Raw genomic sequence first — 22,972 nt, forward strand, 5'->3', positions numbered from 1 at the left:
ATGAGCTGCCATGATTGGATCCTGACAGAGGCAGAGCAGAGCTAACATGATATATAATGATCACATGAATTATTGTGCATGCTGATCATACACAGTAATCTGGACAGAAAAAAAGTATATTTGTTTTATAACTTACAACTTCTGAATTGCAAATGTTTGATTCTGACAAAACAATGATTATGAATCATTAATCATTTTAAATAAATTACACTTTCTGTTACATAGCATATTGGATCAGTCCGTTTTCCGTATATGTTTAATTAGGAACAGTTAAAAAGTTAAAAATAATACTATATTCAGTTTCAACAATGTACCTACTATAGCTTGGAATGCACTAGCAACATATTTTACCAAATCTCAAGGTTTTAGGTAAGGCAATCTTGTGACAATTATTTTTTCTTCCTCTCAGTCATGTGGGAACATTTACAAAGGCCTAGCACAAACTGGAGCCTGGGGCTGCTTTGATGAATTCAACCGGATTTCTGTTGAGGTGCTGTCCGTGGTAGCTGTCCAGGTAGGTGAGCTGTTATGATTATTGTTGGAAGCTGTATTGTAATAAAACCATTAATGTATGTACTTTACATAGGACATACTGTATTTGTGAGGGGCCTAGAAAAGTTTCTTCCACACAGTGATTCTGCAATGAGTGACAGTATGAGATACTTCTGCTACTGTATGTGCCCATACAGTTTCTAATAATTTCTTCTGTCATTTGTTTTAAGAATTAATTAATGAAGATCTCCCCAACACTTCAAAAATAATTTCTGAGAAGTATTTATTATTTGGTTTTATTCTGTATTTCTGTAGCCAGCTTTGTCAGGACATTTATCTTCAGCTTGACAGCTTGACATATTGGTATTGCTCACTGTTGTGTTTTCAGTTGAGCTGTCTACAGTTAATTTATCATTTTGCTTGAAACGTGATTGACATGAGGAACAGTTTTTTACAACTGAAGATTCAATGTAGAATTTCAATTCCTGTCCAAATCTTGGGAGGGATTAGAGTTTGGCAAACACGTCTTGTAGGAGTTCTTTGTTTCGTCCAGTTTTTGTATGCCCTTGGCTTCCTTAAACTAAGTTTATAGTGAATAACTGTGCCTCCAGAAGATAAACGACATGTTTTACTGTAATTATTTTTAGTGAGTTTGACAGATTTCATGTTTTTTTCTGTCTTCTGAAGCACAAAGATACACAAAATAGAGTAACTTAGAAGATGCAGAGAGCAAGAAGGAGTGTGGGCAAGACTACAACGAATTTGTTCATTGTGCTCTTTATAGTAAATGCTATGTCAGAATTATGTCCATTGTATATGGAATGTTTATTTTCTTTTTAAATGCATTAACAGTAAAAACTATAGCCAATACAATACATATATATTTTTATTATTCTCTTACAGATACTTCTTGATAATCCAGCCATTAAAATCAAATTTCTTTAGGCTCCATCCAGGCTCCAATTCTGTTATCTTAGGGTAACAGAAAGAAAACTGGCTGGCTAACATACAGTATGTTTCTCAATTCAGTTTTTCACCGAGAGTGAATTTCATGCAATAAATGTTTAGTACGTTAGATGTCTCTAGAAAATAAGTCAGTTGTTATGAGTGTAGGGGAGTAATGAAATACATGTAACAACTTTATATCTTCAGGTTACAAATTTTTAGCTTTCACTTTATTCTGTTAAAGTTATTCATTTTGGACTAATATTCTGATTTCCAATAAAACAGTAAAATCACTTTAGTTTACGTTTGTGATTGTAGTTAATTTATGACTCTCTAGGGTGACTTATAACATTTTTTTGTTTACTTACAAAAAAGAGAAACAATTATAGTCTTAAATTAATAAAACCTTTAAATGGTGTAACCTTTATATGGTGCTCATTTTCTAATAACTCTTGGAAATTTGCTGTAAATGTAATTTAGCTAAACTTCGAATATCAGATCATTAAAATTCTGTTTTACTTGTTTAAAATTATAGAAATGAATATATAATTTTCATAAATATGTAGGCTTCTCAAAGTGCTGTAAAGAAAGACAACAACAATAAATAGAATACACAAGATAAAACATAATTACAATACACAGAGGAGCCCGTCGATGGTGGTACTAAGTATATTAGGAGCAGAGGGGTAAAGAATGGAACCAGTTAAGTAAAGGCTCTTCTAAAGAAGAAGGTTTTGAGTCTGGATTTGAAGGAGTTTAGAGAGCTTTAGAGGTGACTCTTTGATATCCTTGGGGACAGAGTTCCAGAGCTTGGGGGCATAACAAGAGAAAGCCCTGTCACCCATACTATGTAGACGGGCTTGAGGAACAGGTACGAGACCAGAATTAGAAGAGCGAAGGTTGCGAGGTGGGGAGTAGGGTGATTATAGTTCAGACAGGTACTGAGGTGACAAGCCATGCTGAGCCTTATAGGTGAGCATGAGGATTTTAAAGTCCACACGGAGTTTGACAGGAAGCCAGTGGAAGGACTCCAGGATAGGAGTAATGTGAATTTGATATTTACAAAACAAAGTGATTGGTATTTTGTAATCAAATGCTTTTTCAAAATATTGGTGGGGAAACAGCAAATTCTGTAACTTTTGTATTTTCAGAGCCAAACAAGCTTTATCTTAGTGGCGTGATTTGTGTGTAGCAGGGTTAAGGACTTAATAATGTCCTCAGCTTCGCAGTCCCATTAAACTGCCTGTATAGTTTTCATGTTTTGTCTTTCACAATAAGAACACTTCTTCATACACTAAAATACTTAAATTAAGTCATGGTAAATTCTAAAGTCATTCTTAAATGAGAGGATTCAGTAGTTGAAGGAGATGGTAAAGTACACTCAGTGGGGCTTGCATGCTTAGCAGATCAGCTATTGTTGTAGTTTGCTCCATGTAAAATCCAGAGAGCCTTGAAATAAATGCACTGTTGAGAGCCCTTTGACACTTTAGCATCCCTCAAATAATGAAGCATGACATGTGGATATGTAGGACTTGCTGAAGCTTGTTGTGAGTAGTCTAATGCCCTTATAGACATCATGGTGTTTTTATTTACAATGACTTAGGTCATAACTTCCTTACAGTTTGTGTGCATTGCATCTTATCCATAAGTTTATCTTTTTTATGTTTAAATGTGTAAAGTGGGTAGAAGTGATTTTTATTGATACCTTCATATATTTTTAGTCAGCATTTAATGTTTCAGTGTGACTGTTGTAGGTAAAAATGTATTACTTATCAGAATGAAGACCAAGAGAATAGACCCATGGAAAGCCTTTTTGTTTCAAGCAGCATATATGAATGCATGTAAGCTGTGTACCTCTTTAATGAAATATTGTTTTTCATAATCTGTATAATTTCATAATATATAATATCATAATATCAGTAATTGAACCGAATTCCTCCCCTGCCGGTTGACCCATTATCTCCTCAAAAATGTAAAAGTTCAGTATACACTCTTAGGCTGCAATGTAGTCAGGCAAGAGAAAGGTGAAGAAAGCCAAAGAAAAGCTGGAGCTGAGTCAGTGTTTTTGATTATCCTTTCATTATCAAAGCTGCTGCAGCTCAAATGAGAAGCACAGGTCCAGTCTTGCTAATGCTTGAAAGTAACCACAGAGACACTTAAATGGACCTTAAACTCCCACAGTTATCTTAGACTGTGGTCGATAATTGCTTTCCCACACGCTCTATAATGAGGTCACTTTAACCATTAAAGCACAGAAGCTGGAAGAATGTCTTGGACAAGGAAATAGTGTTCTAAAGCTTTAGAACTTCAGACCTCTGGCTCTGTGCTTAAATAAAGCTTGCATCTCAGGTGCAGTAAGCTTTTATGATCTCACCTGAGGTGTCAGTTTATGGTGGAAATCTCAGATTCCCACTCAGTTGTTTGAGTGACAGCTTTGCAGGCACAAAGAAAGAGGGCCTGGATAGGAAAGAACAGTTCTGTCAGCAGTATATTTTATCTGTGGCATGCACAGCCGGCAGGTTAATGTAATCTATTGACTTGTAAAATTGACTTGTGTAACACCTGATTTAATAGAAATTTTAGACAGCATAATTATTTTTGAGGAGGCTTTTCTAGATTAGTGGGCTACTTTATGTGATTAAAATTATTCAATTTGATTTCTCGCTCCTATGAATTAATATCCCCTTCTTTATACAATATTTGTTTTTATTATGGTTTACAAGTCCAGCTTTTTGGCAAGGTATTACATTAACATAGCCCCAGAAACTTTATTTAAAATATATTTGTGCTAAAATAAATCAGGAAAATCTCACTTACTCAGAGTAGAATTTATTGGAAATTTAAAACATGAAAAGCCACCAGGAATGAATGTAGCTTATTAAAACAGCAAAAAATGACACTTGAGTGGAGGACAGGTAAATAATTTTATCTTACACTACTTAAATCAATATACATAAAAGTCTTTCCAGTAAATGGTGGTAGCTGTTTTCAATCTTACATAGATGCAGTAGTAACTGTAGTAGTAGTGCAGTAAATTACAACTATCGATACATCGTGCTTTCCAAGCTGTTGAAGTCATTGCTGTCTTTCTATGTGACACATGCAGCAGTGTTTATATGTAACAGTATAGTATCAACATGGTACTGTGTTTTACATTATAAAATGTTGCTGTTAGCATTTTCTTTGTGATATTATGTGGTGGTGCCCACTAATAATAGTTGTTGATGGCTTTAGAATTGAGGAGAGCAAATTTTGAACATATTCAAAGGGATTTAAAATTTGAAAAGGCATCTATTCAAAACAAACAAGAAAGGTTGATTTATCACTTCATAGTGACCTACCATCCATAAAGCCATTTATCTTTTAGCTAGTTCCAAGCTCCACAGTGCCTGACAGGAGGAGTGACAGCAATTAGAAAAGTGGCTCACCTCTCACTGACATCACAGCCAGCCTGCAGGCACCTGGGCAGTCACAGGAGTCACAGTTTCAAAGTGAGAGGTTTGAAGATCTCTAAGCTTTACCCCTGTGACTTTCTGCCAATTCCACACTGCTGCTTAAGGAACTCCAGTCACAGTTGAATATGAAAAGGCCCTGCCTTGAACTTGTGATGTTTTGATCAAAGAGCTCGACCTGCAGTCAGAATGGGAGCCTGTAACGAACTGTTTGATCAAGTTAGAAACCCCTGTAAAGGATGTTTTTGGCATTCTCTTGTCCCCTTTAAGGTTAAGAGTATCCAAGATGCCATCAGAGACAAGAAGAAACGTTTCAACTTCATGGGAGAGGAGATCAACCTGTTCCCTTCAGTTGGGATTTTTATCACAATGAACCCTGGATATGCTGGGCGTACTGAATTGCCAGAGAATCTGAAAGCTCTCTTTAGGTAAAGAACAAAATTACCCATCAAATAAGGAATTAAAAGAGGCAATACTTTTCCACAGCATCACAGTCTCCCCAGGATATTTCCTGCTTTTTGCCCTGCAGAATCAGAAATTATCCAGTCTTTGAATTCAAACACGACTCGAGTGGTGAATGGTATTTTATACCTGTACAACAGTCAATTGAGTTGAAGTCAATCATTGCATTTTTTAGCTTTTTCTGTAATTTTAGTTTCCATATATTATATAATCTATTCATTTTTAATACTGATATGTATTGTGTCCACTGGGTTTGCAAGTTATCGGCATATCCATATGAGTTTTCTCCCAGTGCTCTGGTGTGCCATCTGGCCGTGAGTGTAGAGCCACATTGCGCCCTATGATGGCTGGCTTAGTCTCTGGATCACTGTGACCCCATAAGAATGAAGCTATTACCAAAACATGATGGATAGGGCCCAGTTTACTTTCTGATTTCTGTTTTATTCACTAGGATTGTTTTTTCAGATTTTCATTTAGCAGTACTAGATTCTAGACTGGATATATGATTGTCTTTTTCTCTATTTTTTTTAATTTGTGGTACAGTAATGTCACAAATTACATTATGTACTGTACAGTACATTACTTGTGCTGTTGTTATATAAAGCATTTATCTATAGGATGTTAGTGCATTCATATGCAATAGATGGTTGTATACATGGATGTCAGTATTTATTTCAATTTGCTGTTCGTATTTTTCAGGCCTTGTGCAATGGTAGTGCCAGACTTTGAGTTGATTTGTGAGATCATGTTGGTGGCTGAAGGTTTCCTTGAGGCCAGACTGCTAGCTCGAAAATTCATCACATTGTATCAACTCTGTAAGGAACTTCTGTCCAAGCAGGTAGGTTCTGAGCTATATTGAGTACTATTCAATGATTACTGATCATGGTACACTCTATTGGCTTTAACTATTGCATCAGCACTGAATCACCTCTTTGAGTTGATTGGATACAGCTAATGAGGTGATTTAACCTGTTGAATGTATAGCTTGGTGAAAGAAAAGAAAGAAAAGTGTATAAGTGTAAGCAATTATTATTATTATAGAAAGGAACCAATAGCTTCTAAAATAATATTTGCTTATAAAAAAGTATATTGAACGTAGCTTTAAATTGTGTGCATCTTTAGAGCACACAAGCTTTATATGAACCTTAACAGGACATTAACTGCTTTAAGCTGGAGTAGTTTTTTTAATTGCTTTTTGTTGAATAAAGTTTTTCTTCCATGGTGAGAATTGACTCACTTTAATATTTTGAGAAGTTTCTAAACACTCAAGAAACACTTTTCTTGACAATAGAAAAAGCCAGCATCATATAAAGATGACTTATTTAGCTTCTGCCTCTCAGTTGAAATAACTATACTTATTGACTGATTTGCTTTTTCACATTTCTAGGTAATAAGACTATTTTTGGTATTGAAACAAACATCTTCTATATTTTAATTTTAAAGCAAACTTATCTTCTGTACAAATTCAGAGCATTTAGCAAAGGGAAGCACAGTTTTCTTTGATTTTGCCAATAATTTTCTGTCACTTCAGGATCACTACGACTGGGGTTTGCGAGCTATCAAATCTGTGCTTGTTGTGGCTGGATCACTGAAGAGAGGTGACCCAGGGAGACCTGAAGACCAGGTTCTGATGAGAGCTCTCCGAGACTTTAACATTCCCAAAATTGTGACAGATGACATGCCAGTGTTCATGGGGCTCATTGGAGATTTGTTTCCTGCTCTTGATGTCCCTCGGAAAAGAGATCTAGACTTTGAGAAATATGTGAAGCAGTCTGTTCTGGATCTCAAATTGCAAGCTGAAGACAACTTTGTGCTGAAAGTAAGTATGGAATGAACAATGTAGTTTGATCACTGCATACCCTGCTAAAGTCCCTGTGTTCTAAGGAAGCACACACTTATTATTCTGTTGGAAATAAACGAGACCTACAGTGTTTTCTGACAAAACAAGTCAATTTTCTAAGAGATGGGTGGGTGAAAGACTGGACAGACGTATAAACTGAGTTACAATTGTACTTCAGAAGTCTGTCCATAAGTCCTAATTTTGAACATTTGTGTGAGGAGCTATAGGCTACAGACTGTGGAGCTATCATATAGAGTGCCATGGGAAATAAGTGTAATCTTTAGAAGGTCAAAGGCTCAGAAAAAAATGATTGTATTCTGTATTATGGTACTCAAGGAAAGCATTTAATACTCATGTTGTTGGAGAAGATGCTTCTTGGGAAATGGTTTATACCTGGAAGGAGCTACCAATGAAACAGAAGGTCAAGAGATCCATTTCACTAACAAATTAAGAAGCTCTATAGACTGTAAGCAGCAGATTCTCTTTGGTTGGTTTGAAATGTGGATTAGGTTTGTAAAGTGCTTATCTGTTAATAATGGTAACCCTTATGTGACATCACGTCAAAGCCACAATCACAAAACGTACTAAAATGATGGGCCTTCTTGGAGCAGTAGGGGGTGAAAGCACAGTGAATTGTATTGATTGAGCACATCATCAACAGAAAACTAAAGGTTCCTCTGTCTCAAAAGGAAGCAATTTACTGTTGCTTTTAAAAAATGCTTAAGGACATCAATAGGTGTTAAAGCCCTGTGTTATGTCTCTAGAGTCGTGCTGTATATCTAAAGTGTTTGGGTGGCATTACTTGTTTTTACTTGAGCATGCTGTCAGCCTCAGAAGACATTGTCAGTTTCAAAAAGAATGCTATGGATCAAATTGGATGAAATAAGCAAAACAGCTAAAATAATCTTTAGTCTGTGTATTGCTTTTTAACATTTTTTTCAGAATTTTTTAAATCACACCATGTTGTTCGAGGTTTAAATAGTGTACAAAGATTTTAAAAATTAATGTACTGTAGTACAAAATGTGCAAATTTCACGACTTGAGTTTTCTTTATTAACATCTTACAGTCAGTCTTAATTTTAGTCTAACTTGTCATAAAATATAGTTCTTTATAAATAAAATATGTATAAATTCCCAATTTTTTCTCTATAAAAATATAAAACAAATATCTGTTTACTGTTATGTAGTATTTTGACAGAAATTATTTATTCTCTACAATCTATTTTTTAAACCGTAGGAAAAATAATTATTTTCACTTTTACATCTTGCTACCATCAAAAGAAGAAATCAGTCTGTGCTGGATGAGTCCTTTTAATAACCCAATGTCCTGTGACAGCAGCTGATTTTGTGCCCTACAACCCACTGTTCTCAGGTGGTTCAACTAGAGGAGCTCCTGGCAGTGCGCCACTCTGTGTTTGTTGTGGGCAATGCTGGAACAGGGAAATCCCAGGTCATGAAGTCGCTAAACAAGACCTACCAGAACATGAAGCGACGTCCAGTCTGGGCCGACCTCAACCCCAAGGCTGTCACCAATGATGAGCTCTTCGGCATAATCAATCCAGCAACAAGAGAGTGGAAAGATGGTGTGTTCCTTTTCTGCCTTAAATTGAATTTGTTCTGTTACTAAATCTTTTGCAAAGTGAAATTGCTTCTTGCCTGATTTGTTTTATATTGTCAAACACCCAGAGGAAGCCTGATTTATCACATGTCTTAAAGATAACTGCATCTAAATGTCTGTATTATTAGGGCTGTTTTCTAGCATCATGCGTGAGCTTGCTAATGTCAGTCACGATGGCCCAAAATGGATTGTACTCGATGGAGACATAGACCCCATGTGGATTGAGTCTCTAAACACAGTCATGGATGACAATAAGGTAAAGCTTTTTGTTATTAAATCTCAAAGAGATTCAGTCTCTGATTTAGGGGGTAGAAAAAGCTTTTCATCAGTGTAGTAGGTGACAGAATTGTTGGTGATCTAAAAGTTAACATCAAGATCTCTTACAATCACATTAACTGTATCATGCTAGCAAGGTTGAAAGGTTGAATTGATCTGTCCTCTGATCTAGGTAATGGTGACCCAAATGTATATGTCATGCTTACATTATTATCAGTGTCTAAACATTCTAGCAAGTATGTGTTTATAAATAAGGAATATCCATTCTTAGAAAATGTGGAATCACCTGTAGTGAGAATATACAACACATAATACACTGAATAATAACACTGAATTTTCTTAGTCTGACCAGAGTTTGAACTTCAGCATTATTTGAATCTGCTATAACAGGTGCTCACCTTGGCCAGCAATGAGAGAATTCCTTTGAACCCAACCATGAGACTGGTATTTGAAATTAGTCACCTACGGACAGCGACCCCAGCCACTGTGTCCAGGGCAGGCATGTGACTTTCTTCTATAGCAAGGACTCAACTTGTTATGACTGTATATCAAATCATTCTTTGTTATTACATAACGTGGAATAAATATTTATTAACCTTCTTTTTTCAAAAAGAAAAACGCAGTTAAATGGTTAACCAAAATAAACTACTATTAGAATTTTTAAGTGATAAATTTGCAAAAAGCTGTTTTCATAATATGGTGTTAGAATTTAGTTTAGAATTGTAAAGGCGTTGAAATTGCACAGACTAATTAATTGTACTAATTCCTTCCATGTTACACAATCTTGGAAACATATCTGTTCTTTTTACCTTCTGTCTAATGAGGGACATAGTTTTGTACTGAATTCAGGTTATTCTCATTAACTTTAGTTTTGTTGTTCAGGTATCTTGTACATAAACCCAGCTGATCTGGGCTGGAATCCTCCAGTGACAAGCTGGATTGACAAGAGAGAGGTCCAGTCAGAGAAGGCAAACTTGACCATATTGTTTGATAAGTACCTTCCTCCCTGCCTCGATACCCTCCGAACAAGGTACCCAGTTAAAATTTAGAACATTTCAGAATAGGTAGATAACTCTGTGAAGTGAATATTGCTACTGTATGCAATATTTATAAATTCAATGTATCATTGTCCTGGCAAGCCATGACAAATAATGTAATACCCCAAAATAATATACAGTAACATTCTGAAATGCCTCTTTTCTAATATAGAAGACAAAAGGTTTTCTGAAGTCAGCAGATTTATGTATTTAATTATTTCATAATGTTCTCCCAGCAAATTGGCATCTTAAAATTACTGTACCAGGTGCCTGGTACTTTCAAGCCTGTAATTATGTGTCTGTGCACTGGGAGAAAGTAATTGGTCCAGTTCTTTCCAAAGAGAGCTCATATTTTTGCTGATATTTTGGACGAAGATCCCAACAGCGTAAAATATATTTTTTTTCCGAGGGTGTTTAGACCTAGTTTAACAGCATCAGCAGGTATACATTTCCTTAGGAATAAATCACACTATTAACATTGCATCTGATGCCAAAATGATTAAATCAGTTCCATGACCAGCTGATTTTCTACCTGGGCTGCTGTCTATGTAGAGGCTGCATGTTCTGTCCGTGTTTGCATGGGTTTCCTCTGGATGCTCCAGTTTCCTCCAACAGTCCAAAAACATACTGGCAAGTTAATTGGCTCCTAGGAAAATTGGCCTTGGTGTGAGTGTGTGTCTGCCTTGAGATGGAGTAGGTCCCATCCAGGGTGTACCCTGCCTTGCACCCATTGCTTACCGAGATAGTCTCAGGCTTCCCCAAAACCCTGAATTGGAAGAAGCAGTCAGAAAATGGATGAGTGGACAGATTATTTTCCCCTTTTTTATTCAATATGTTTTTCTTTCTTCAAGATTTAAGAAGATTATTCCAATCCCAGAGCAGAGCATGGTTCAAATGCTGTGTTACCTCCTTGAATGCCTGTTAACGAAAGACCACACTCCTCCAGACTGCCCGAAGGAGCTCTATGAGTTGTATTTTGTATTTGCAGCCATCTGGGCTTTTGGAGGTGCAATGTTCCAGGATCAGGTACACATTTATTTAGCTTTCAACCGTTAAAATGTCAGATGTTTTTAAAATGCTGTTATTTGAAGTTCAGTTTTAAAGCTGCAATTCATTTTTTGATTGTAAACCGTGTAAGCTATTTCCGCCTTATTTTATAGTATTTCTTAGCGTGTTTTTTTAGTATGTGGTGTGCTTGTGAGAGATAAGATATTAGTACCCTCAGGTATGGTACATGTGCAGCTCTTTCCCCTCTGGAGTGACAAGGTAGTTCTGCTAAATATATATGATAAACGCTTCTGTGAATAGGCCTCTCCCTTAAACAATTCTCTGAGCCATCCTCATCATCAAATGACCAGTGTCAACCAAGGAATCAGTCAAAGTTAAACAACAGCTTTTAAGCTTTTTAAAATATTTTTATTACAAACATGAAAACTGCTAATTTCTGTGGTTCCTGCAAAATGTTAGACACCATGAAACAATAATAGAGGTGAATTAGAACAATAGCAAGAAAATCTGTGTCTAAAGAATGGAAAATACCAAAAAAAGGAGCTGCCTCCATTGTGAAAGGTGACCTAAAAGAGAAGACCTTTTCTCTACATATTGTTTTGTCCTTGGTTATACATTTTTAAGTTATTTTCAGGTACATTACAAATCTGTATCCATGTACAGAAGGAAAAACATGCTGTAGCTTTAATATTTTACACATATTTACACATCTGCAACAAAACCTTAACTTTCTAGAATCCCAAGAAGGATTTGTGCTAAGTTAAAATGTATGTGTAATCTTTCTTTAATTACAGCTTTAAAGTCCTTTTTCAGGGCATGAGGTTTCATGTCTAACTGTAAACATGAATACAGAGTGGGGTGTTACATAACAAAGGAAGGTTATAAATTTGGATCAGCTTGTTGTGTGAAGCTGAGATTTTTACAGTTTCAGCTTTGCATTTTTGATCTTGGCAGCTCCATGGTAACATGACATCTGACTTCTTCCCTGGGGTAATAATTATTTTTGCTTTCAAGAAATGTACTTCACACAAAGAGGTAAAGTCTCCCTTCCTAGTTTGCGAGATGACCCACACCTCTTGTGTGTACTCATGCTCTGATCCAGCTGTGTACCACTGAACAGCAGCCAAATATTGCCAGAGCAATTTCCTCTGCCAGCCTCCACATCCTCATACTTTAGTATAAGATTAGGAAATCTGACAGTGAGTACAACTATATTAGTGAACTAATAACAAAGCTAGAAAGCAGTATGTTGTGGTTCTACTTTTACTGGGACTGGTATCAAGGTTCCAGTTATTATTAAATTATACAAGAAGAGAATATGTTATCATCTTAGAAATGTTAAAGGGGAACTGCAATACTATTTTTATATTTGAGGTTAGAAAGAATCATCATTGAGTGCATTTCAAACCACAATAAAGGTAAATAAATTTACATCACAATATAGACAAATTTTCCAGGTATGCACAGCGCCAGAATTAGGCACGAAAACTTCCGGTTACGTGAAGCTGCCCTTCAATGTTTACAATGTCATAAATTGAGTATGAGATTGTAAACAAACAGACTTGAAAATACATTTTATTTAATCCAATAGAAATATTACTCTTTTGGATCTTTGAGACGGTTTTGCCGGCTGATACTATGTACTTTTTAACTCTGCTGATCCAGTTTATAACATTTCCGTGGTGAAATGTGTGCTGCACAACCTGCACTTATTTGCTTGTACATCGCATTACATTACTGGTCGATGTGGCTGCATCATGTTGAAATTTGTGGAAACTCTCTCTGGTGAGACTAGGGGTTTGAGACAACATGGTGACTTACAATACTTTCACGATGTTCATGGTTTTGTGCTTAATTCAACATTTCTTAAATTTATCTATACCATCAATGGATTAATTTTGTTATCAAGACTTAATGACTGGTCTGAGAAAGTGGGACAGCAGTTCCCCTTGAAGATGATATAATCTTTTTTGGTTGTTACAAGATAATCCAGAAAAAAAGATAATTCAAAATTAGATTAGCAACTAACTAAACTGGTTAACCAACCCATGATTAAACACTTTTTCAGGAACATTGTCTTTAGAAAACATTTAAATGTAGAAATCCATTTTCCCGTCTCCCTCCTCTCACAAGTACTAAGAGATATGATAGAAAAGTTCCAGTTCATTTTTTTTCTCAAACATACATTCCCTTGCTGTATCAGTGGCTAAATTGAGTGGTATAAGATTCATTTCAAAGTCAGTCACCCTCACTAACTGCAGTTCTTGACAGAAAGATATGATATTCAGAGAATTAATTCCTTTGGAGTGTCATTTTGTGCCAAAGGTACAATGCTGTGATAAACAGCTGCCCTTTGCATTTGGAAAAGTGAACCAATATGACCACTGTATCTTATTGCATTGAACTAGACGTGGCCTTGAAAATGACCCCTTGATAATAATAGGACATAATAATAATTTCCACAGCGTTTCCTCAACTAGTGTGTTTTATTAAAAGTGAAGTTTATACACATAGTTTTCAGGATGTGGGGACACAGAATAGACTGTAGAATATATTGTATAATATATTGCACTATATCAAGTTTTCAAGACAAGTATTTGTGAATTTCTTTTTGTTTAATTTTCAGTATTCTTCTCATCTTCTGTATATTAACTATATTTTAAATTTATATTATTCAGTAAGAATAAAAATCTCCTGTTAATATACTGAGAGACATTAAAATACAACAAGAGATATCGATTCTAGTGCCCATTTGTTGTGTATTTAATAGCACACAGTAATCTAAATTTTAAATCAATAGCTCTTTGGTCATATACTTAATGTTATTTCCATTTAAACAACAAGCAGATAGACTTGTTGATTGTTAGTTATGATCAGCCATTGAAAGAGACATGATTTTAAAATGAACATGATCATATCCTGCTTAAGTACTGAAGAATGGTATGATTGAAGTTGATTTGTGAGAAGACAATCACATTCACCTGATCCATCTGCTTAAGCATTTGCAGACTGCAGCAGCTACAACACATTAAATATTATGCATATTAGTTGAATAACTGTAACCCGATGGTTGCACAAAAAGGATAAGCCAGTGATGGTCTAAAGACACAATTGTCATTTTTTATGGTTCTAAGAGCAGAGAAAGTAGTGGATTGTTCAATTCACCAATTAATGCTGTTTTACCATCATCAGACCTAACAGAAGGCAGTGTGTGTGGAGGCTTTATGGCAAGCATTGGTGTGTTATTCAAGCTAACCAATGCGATGGTTGAAGTGTGAAGAAGTAGGCTGAAATCTCCTTTAATACAAGAATGCCTCTATTGTAGTTTGAGGGCAACCTTACTCCTCAATGATACATTGATGAAATCCCTAAATCAACAGATTTTCCATTCCTACAAGCTGATCCAAAAGTGTTGATTTTCTCCTTAGAACAATGCAAGACTAGTCATTGCTGGGCTTATAATGACATGATTTTGGAAAAACATTTTTAAGATTTCACTATGACCAGTACGGTCATCTGACCACAACCCCTTCTCTTGTTCCCAATCAGACCCAATCTTTGCAACTTGGTTACAGCTGCAAAAGAAAAGGGGCAAAACATCTTGTGGCAGTCTGTCCAGAGGCTCATCATGTCTTATTTCAAGACTGCCGGGATTGTATTAATCCTCAGGAAGAGCATACTTGATACTGACTTTATAATATTCTTGCCTTGACAGAGTTGACATTTTAACAGAGTTTCACATTCTGCAAGGAACATTTAGGGATTTAGTAGTTAGGGTCACATTTTGTTGATACTGTATATAGTAAATACAGCATGTAACATGTGTTAAATACATTGTACCTGAGTATTTCCTTTCTTGTATCAACATACATAGCATGAAATGATATGTTTTAGATTAGCTTTGAAATAAGAAATAATGTTTTTTTTTGTTTCTTCATTTGCAGCTGGTTGATTACAGAGTGGAATTTAGCAAATGGTGGGTGACGGAATTCAAAACTATCAAATTCCCTTCTCAAGGCACAGTGTTTGACTACTATATTGATCCGGAAACAAAGAAATTTGAACCATGGTCTAAAATGATTCCCAAATTTGAATTTGATCCGGATATGCCTTTGCAGGTTTGTAATATATACATATATTATATCAAAGTGTATGGAAACTGACATTTAAAAGTGTAATTATTTGTACTTTATATGTTTAAAGTGTTATTTATGTACTATGGCACAAAGAAATGTATTCATAATCACATCTTTATATACAAGCATATCAGTAATAAGGAAATTAATTACCTACCCTGTGTTAAAATGGAGATGGACCTGGTATCTTCTCTTGAAAGAGCTTTCAGAAAGTGGAGCAGAGAAATTAACCATAAGCTTCTTTTTTAATCAGGATCTTGTGACAGTCTAATCTTTCTGAAATAGATTTAATTATCTTCCTGAGAGCGTTTTGATGGATGAATTTCAGAACATTTTCACTCATTTATAGAATGGGTACCCTTATTTTCTGAATGTAAAGGCAAGTGTTTAAAGGTACCAAGGAGAAAACAGTCAAGTTCACGAAGGAGCAGTTACATTGATTGTCTTTGTTGTTTGCTCTTGCTTTGACATTTTTTAGACTGACAAAAATGTGAAAAAAAAATCTTTGAAGTGGAATGCTTTGAAATCATTCTTTCAGTATTCCAAGTTATAGATCTTCAGCCACAGGTCCTGTCTGTATTAATTATACTTTTTGTGATTTTTGTTTTGGAAAATTCCTCAGAACGTTTACTTTAATCTGATTAAATTGTTGGTGTTTTACGTTTATTTTAACAGGGTTCAGTTCGTTAAATGCAGTGACAATTGTCACAGTAAGGATCAAAACCCCAAACACAAATGACATTGCAGTGATTCTTGTATAGAAAATTAAACTCTTCCTGATTTAGAAGACTTTTAAAAGTTTTCAACTCAAATCTGGAGGTGCTTAAAATGACAAACCCAACGGTTGCTCATAAGAATGCTTCCTTTTCAAATTGTGGATGAGCAAGTGAATAATTTGTCCAAGGGCAGTCCTCCTGTAATGCATTTCTAAGATAGATGTTATCTTTTACCTTTTTTCTCTTCCAATTAACATTATGTTCATCCCTTTGAAGCTCAGGGGATCCTTTGGAATCATTGCTTTATAATGCTAATGATGGTTAATTTATTTTACGGACTGTAGCTTGTAGCTGTAGCTCCAGGCTGCATATGGAGGATACATTTTAGATTTGGAAACTTTTCAAGAAACGCAAACGAAAAACCCACAAATACAGTTTTTATATTCTGAAATAGACCGCTGGAATGAATAAAACATTTAAAAAAAAGAAAAATGTATTTACACATTCAGGCACCTTCTGGCTGTGCTGTGAACAAAATATGAATAAAAGGCTGTGAGTAAAGAACTGAATAGCTTGTTAACATTTTGACCCATTCATTTCTTCTTTTGATTCATGAGATGTGAATCAAATATGAATGGGATATGAATCCATTTGTTCCATTTGAAAGTGTGCTTTTCCAAACAGCATTTACAATTAACTTGTCTTTTTTGCTGCATTGCCCAATTTTTCATCCAATTAAATAAACAGGAATATCTAAACATTTTAACATTGCTTGTGATCTTAACAGCTGAACAAAAGCACTGAGATACTAATTTTGATTTGTGGGTTTGTAGGCCTGTCTAGTACACACCACTGAAACTATTCGGGTAAGGTACTTCATGGACAGGCTCCTGGAGTACAAACGACCTGTTATGCTGGTGGGAAATGCTGGGACTGGAAAATCTGTACTGGTGGGAAATAAACTGGGATCTCTGGATCAGGAAGAGTACATGATCAAGAATGTACCTTTCAACTATTACACCACTTCCGCAATGCTCCAAGGTAAGGTTATTTTATTGTCGCTGTCATTCTTTTAACGCAGCCTATCCATTCTACAAGAAACCTTTTAAGGATCGGGAAACCTCCATGAGAAGTTTTCCAGAAGCATATTTATTGGAACATGTTTTCAGCATGTTTTAAGTAAAACTTCCGGTAACGTGAAGCTGCCCTATGACATTGTAAACAAGCAGGCTTGTAAATAGATTTTATTTCATCCAATAGAAATATTACTCTGTTGGATCTTTGAGAGGGTTTTGCCGACAGGTACTATGCACTTTAACTTAAACTGCATGCTGATCCAGTTTATAACATTTCCGCGGTGAAATGTGTGCTGCACAACCTGCACTTATTTGCTTGTACATCGCATTACATTACTGGTCGATGTGGCCGCATCATGTTGAAATTTGTGGAAACTCTCTCTGGTGAGACTAGGGGTTTGAGACAACATGGCGACTTACAATACTTTCATGATGTTCACAGTTTTGTGCGTAATTCAACTTTCTCTAATTTATCTATACCGTCAGTGGATTAATTTTGTTATTAATTTATCATTTAATGACTGGTCGGAGAAATTGGGACAGCAGTTCCCCTTTACGATTATATAATCTTTTTTGTTTGTTACAAGACAATCCAGAAAAAAAGATCATTCATATTTATTGGAACATGTTTTCAGCACTTTTTAAGTAAAAATAATTTCTAACAAAAATGTCTAAAACAAAGTTTTTAAAATTTTAACACTGTACCTAAACACTTTTGAGTTTAGCCTTTACAATTATAAAGTGATTTTGTTTGAGTTCAAACCCAAATTGTACTGTTCATTTTCTGTAATTAAGGGTTTCCAGTAGTGGAACATATTTTACTGACATTGGTACTATTTTGCTGGCGGGTGAACAGTAGCTCCTGTAGCTTCCTCTGGTGAGTGTAGTTGTGCAGTGCCAAGATGGGTTGAATATAAACTGGCAGTTATGCATCAGTGAAAGATGATAAAATATTATTAATATGAAGTCAAACTAGTGAAAAAAGAGATGTCTATCCCAGCTTTTATGCACATTTCGATAGAAAATACAGATTAACTTCCATCTTAGATCTGTTGTAAGTGGTCTTTTTGGTTAATGCAATGAATAGTTGCTCTGTAATCTTTACACCTAAAAACCCTTAAGCTAGCAATTATTTAATGGTCATTGATCTAAATCATAACAAAGTTTGATGCCCATAAATCTATTCCAGAAAGTTGTTAAAGAATGTGGAAACGATCATTGCTCGCTAGTTTTTATAAGATTAACTAGTCTATTCATGTCAAAAGGTCGATGACGTTTTATGTGAACTTTGGGATAAGTGTATCTATAAAAATTTATCTTACAGGTACATTTCTGTTACCTTTATAATAAATTGTTAACCCACCTTTTATAAATCCCTTTAGTAATAAAATATCAATTAGAACATTATATTATAATGTTATATATTATTTATTAGTATATAATTATATATGGTTCATTAGATATAGAACATTAAAAAAGATTTATTGTTTCACAACATCACCACACACATTATACAAATAAAAAACAAGTAACCATAATACAATAAGCGCCACACCCCATGTCCCAGTCCCTATTCCTCTTACCCCCACAACAGTACTCCCTGTACTCAGACATTATCAAAAATCTTTAATAATATTCCTTGAGGGCAAGGTAATATTTATATTTTCAAAAATTTATTAAATTTTTAAATTCTGCAGTCTACTCCTCAATGCTATGAAATAGACTGCTTAAGAATTGTGTCAAATCATTTACAGTCTAAATTTTATCTTGAGGATTAAGATGCTGATATGGGCCCCCATAGAAACTATTTCTGCTGGAAGAAAAAATTAAACAAAAATCCACAAATGGTTTTAAAATAAGTGGTGTAAAAGTGCTGTTACATTAACATTTTTAAACAATTTTCAGTTATTTCATAGTTGTTTGAAACATATTTTTTCTAAAATCTACTTGCTTATTTTACTCTACATATTTGCCACCCCAGAAAGAAAGAAGCAAACAAGATGCTTTTTAGGACTCAAGTGTAGATGTATAGTTCTTTTGTTAGAAATATTACAGATACAAATAGCCTTTTTTGTACTGATTTTCCAGTGCAAATCATTTTTTACTGTGGTTACGATGCTGAATAAATGTTAAATGATTTTATTAGTTTCATTTTATGTACATTGATTTTGTATGTTCTTAATTGCAAGGCGAGACTCCCAATGTCAGTATGTTCTCAGCTGCTTTAATTTTGTGGATTTCACTTTTAATTTTAAAAAAGGCTTCATTGGAAAATAAAACTTTGAATGTTTTTTATATTCATCTGTAGAATATTTAGATTGCAGTCTACATTTTTATCTGGAGAAAAATGACAATGAATATGCTGTGATGGTCACCATCAAATAGATAAATGGATTTAAAATAGGCAATTTATAATCATGCACGGTTAAATTTACATAATCTTTAAAATCCTTTCTTAAATGAAGAAAAACCTTCTATCACATAAATTGACCTAATTATTCCAAAAAAATGTTCCGCGGATGCCTGCACTTAAGCAGATATAACTTTTGTACAGTAAAGGAACATTGAAAGTGTTTTAAGAGTCCAGCATGTGTTCTGTAGTGTCAAACCATTAAAGAAATAAATTATTAAACAAATCTGAGTGTAGGATACATTAATGTAGAAGAAAAAAAAAGGCTAATTCATGTACAGTATTGCGCAGGAACTTTTTCTGTGGGTACTGCATGCAGTGGCTATCAAAAGTATTCTCCCCCCTTGGAATCTTTCACATTTTATTGTTACAGTATGGAATCATAATGTATTTAATTGGGATTTTTTGCCGTTGATTGACACAGAACACTATAATGTGAAAGTGAAAATAAAAATTCTGCAGATCCTCCTAAATTAATTCTAAATATAAAACAGAAAATAACTGATTGCATAAGTATTCTCCCCCCTTGAGTGAATATGTGGTAGAGGAACCTTGAGCAGAAATTACAGCTGTGAGGCTTCTGCGATAAGTTTCTACCAGCTGCGTACATCTAGACACTGCAGTTTTTGCCTATTCTTCTTTGCAAAATTGCTAAAGCTCCCTTAAGTTGGATGGGTACCTTTGGTAAACAGCAATTTTACACACATAATAAAAAGTCCAAAGGTGAATACCTTTGATAGCCACTGTACAGTTTCAAGGGGTGCGTATGTTGGTTTTTATGGTTTGGTATGTACTGTGTATGGTCCATTATGTGGATACTGTAGGTGATTTTTTTTTAAATAAGCAGCCAGTTGAGCTGGATGACCAATTTGAGAATAAAATGTAAAATATAAAAAATGGCTTGCACTACACTTGGAATGCTTTAGCCAAACATTACGCTGCAGGTATCTACTTGGCTTTTCTAAATGTATCCTGATGATTTATAATGTTTTTTTTTTTTATTTACAGTATATTTAACCAGATATATCAGTTCATAACAAGTTCAGATTAACAGAAAGGAAGACATTCATGCAGCAGTAATTTGAGTGGAGACATAGCAGCAGTGTCCCTGGGAGTGTTTGAGTGATGTGGGGCTCATGGCTGCACTTGTACTCTATCACCTTAAGTATGGGAACAGTGAACCTACCATATCTAGGCCTCTTGTGCCAATGTTCATATGTGCTTAAGTTGGCATATTTGTTGCTGTGAATATAAACATTATTATATTTTAGCTGCCTTTGTAGTTTTCTGCCCATTTGCTTTGTTTTGATTAATTTAGCTCCCCTTGGGATATCGTCTAAAGTGAGTCAACTTCACTGGTACCCAGTACTTTCAGAATTTGTCAGATTATGTCATCTACAGTTCTCTGTGTGTGTACTGTACCACCTCGTCTTTGAAAGGCACTACAGTAAGCAGGTGTGACATTGATATGAAGACAGACTACTGTGACTTTGTACAGAAAATTCCACGAAGAACTGTAAAATGTACAGTAAAAGTGATGTTATGAAGCAGGGTTATAACCTATTCAACAGCCCTAAACATTAAATCCTTTTTATTTAGACCCTGTCAAAGGTCAAAGGTGAATTTTGGATTTTAATATGGACGTCTTAATTTCTCTTACGGACCAGTTTACACATATACTAAATGATTTACTCATAGATAAAAAAGTTACAAAAATTCCTTTGTTGTGGATGTTAAAAATGTTTATTTTCTGTTTGTTTTCTAGCCATTTTAGAAAAGCCATTGGAAAAGAAAGCTGGTAGAAACTATGGCCCTCCTGGCAACAAGAAACTGATCTACTTCATTGATGACATGAACATGCCAGAGGTGGACACATATGGTACAGTGCAACCACACACTCTGATCAGACAGCATATGGACTACAACCACTGGTAAGTGTAGTTGTATGTATTCATAAATCTGCAGAGCATTTTGGAAGCCTAATGCCAAAGGAAGAATCAGAAGACCTTAAATTTGCTGCATTTTTTCTATTTACAAACTACAAGCACAAAAATGATTTGCAGAATTAAAAAAAAAATCTATTTAGAGGTGCACATACATACAGTATGGCTTTATCTTTGAAAACTATATTAATTTACAATTGAATTACAGTGTGGAAAAATAGAGCTCTGTATTATTATGATAAATACAGTAAGTTTACCAATATGCAGTATATATAGAAGCTCGTATTGGAATACTTACTTTACATTCAGGAACAAGTAAACGTTTTTTCCCTGCTGAGAAGAAAGGAAACAAAATGTTTCGGCTGTGGAGCCTTCTTTGGGTGTGAAGAAGAATGTTTCTACTTACTGTTTCTACTTACATTCAGGTTATACATTAAAATTGACTTTGTATAGACATAAGTGGTTTACTTTTTTCCAGACTGTATTGTAAAATATTCAGTTTTGGTCAATGATTCATTGTAAAAAGTCATTCTTGCATTAACTGAAACTAGAGTGCAGTGATATTTGTTGATGGGGTCATCACTTGTCATTACAATTAGTCAGAAGTTAGGTTTTGCATGTACAAGGGTAACATGATGGTTAGGTGATTAGCATTGCTGCCCTGCAGCGTTGGAGCCCTGGGCTCAGTTCAAGACCTGGGGTGCTATCTGCATGGTATCTGCTTGTATGTTCTCCCCATGTTCATGTGAGTTTCTTTCATGTGCTCCAGTTTCCTCTCACATTCCAAAGACAGTCTTGTGGGTTAACTGGCTTCTGTGATAATTGGCCCTGGTGTGAGTGTCTGTGTCTGTGAGTGCCCTGTGATCAACTCGGGTCCCATTCAGGTTGTACCCTGCCTCGCACCTGTTGCTTGCCAGGATAGGCTTTGGCTCTCCCACGACCCTATATTGGACAAAACAGTTACAAAATGGATGGATGGATTTTGTCTCTTTGCCCTAGGTATGACAGAAACAAGTTGTCACTGAAGGAGATTCACAACGTGCAGTATGTGTCTTGCATGAATCCTACGGCTGGCAGTTTCACCATCAACCCAAGGCTGCAGGTATCTACTTGGCTTTTCTAAATGTATCCTGATGATTTATAATCAGCTTCTGGGAGCAATCTAGGCATGCTTAAAAAAAAAAAAAGAATAAAAAAGGAAAGAAAAATTAGAAACATTATTACTGCAGTCACACCCACAGAGAACACTGTGTAACTCATCAAAAGGTAATTTGGGTTCTAATAAGGCACCTGGCATGGTGCTGCACTACTCACAAAAGGCTGGAAATAAAAAAAAGGCCAAGAGCAAAATGCCTTCTCCCACCAGCATTGCTAAAGCAAAAAGGGAACGTTTCAAGAAGTATATGTGGGCCTGCAAATAGAGCTAAAGTGTGTGTATGTCAACTTTCAATAAATCCTCCAGTTTAAAAAAAATGTATTTGCTAAGTAACAGAGACATAACCCGTCTATTACAAAATAAATTGTAAAAGGAAGGACTAACAAAACATTTAATAAGTCCAAA

At 35.3% G+C, this 22,972-nt stretch overlaps 1 protein-coding gene across 2 annotated transcripts in view; it reads left to right on the forward strand.

The window, feature by feature from the left end:
* The window catches only part of dnah9 (dynein, axonemal, heavy chain 9), a 149,234-nt gene that overhangs the window by 38,371 nt on the left and 87,891 nt on the right, over positions 1–22,972 (forward strand). For both annotated transcript variants that reach the window (XM_088599618.1, XM_088599619.1), the window contains 13 exons: positions 410–514; positions 5,160–5,317; positions 6,051–6,189; positions 6,883–7,170; positions 8,564–8,774; positions 8,938–9,065; positions 9,476–9,584; positions 9,968–10,115; positions 10,974–11,148; positions 15,075–15,248; positions 16,816–17,023; positions 21,234–21,399; positions 22,411–22,513. In XM_088599618.1, the coding sequence (XP_088455744.1) occupies positions 410–514; positions 5,160–5,317; positions 6,051–6,189; positions 6,883–7,170; positions 8,564–8,774; positions 8,938–9,065; positions 9,476–9,584; positions 9,968–10,115; positions 10,974–11,148; positions 15,075–15,248; positions 16,816–17,023; positions 21,234–21,399; positions 22,411–22,513 (2,112 nt within the window). The remainder of the gene's footprint in view (positions 1–409; positions 515–5,159; positions 5,318–6,050; positions 6,190–6,882; positions 7,171–8,563; positions 8,775–8,937; positions 9,066–9,475; positions 9,585–9,967; positions 10,116–10,973; positions 11,149–15,074; positions 15,249–16,815; positions 17,024–21,233; positions 21,400–22,410; positions 22,514–22,972) is intronic.

Source organism: Lepisosteus platostomus, chromosome 11 (genome assembly GCF_059453375.1).
Source record: "Lepisosteus platostomus isolate fLepPlt1 chromosome 11, fLepPlt1.hap1, whole genome shotgun sequence".
NCBI classification, from domain to species: Eukaryota; Metazoa; Chordata; class Actinopteri; order Semionotiformes; family Lepisosteidae; genus Lepisosteus; species Lepisosteus platostomus.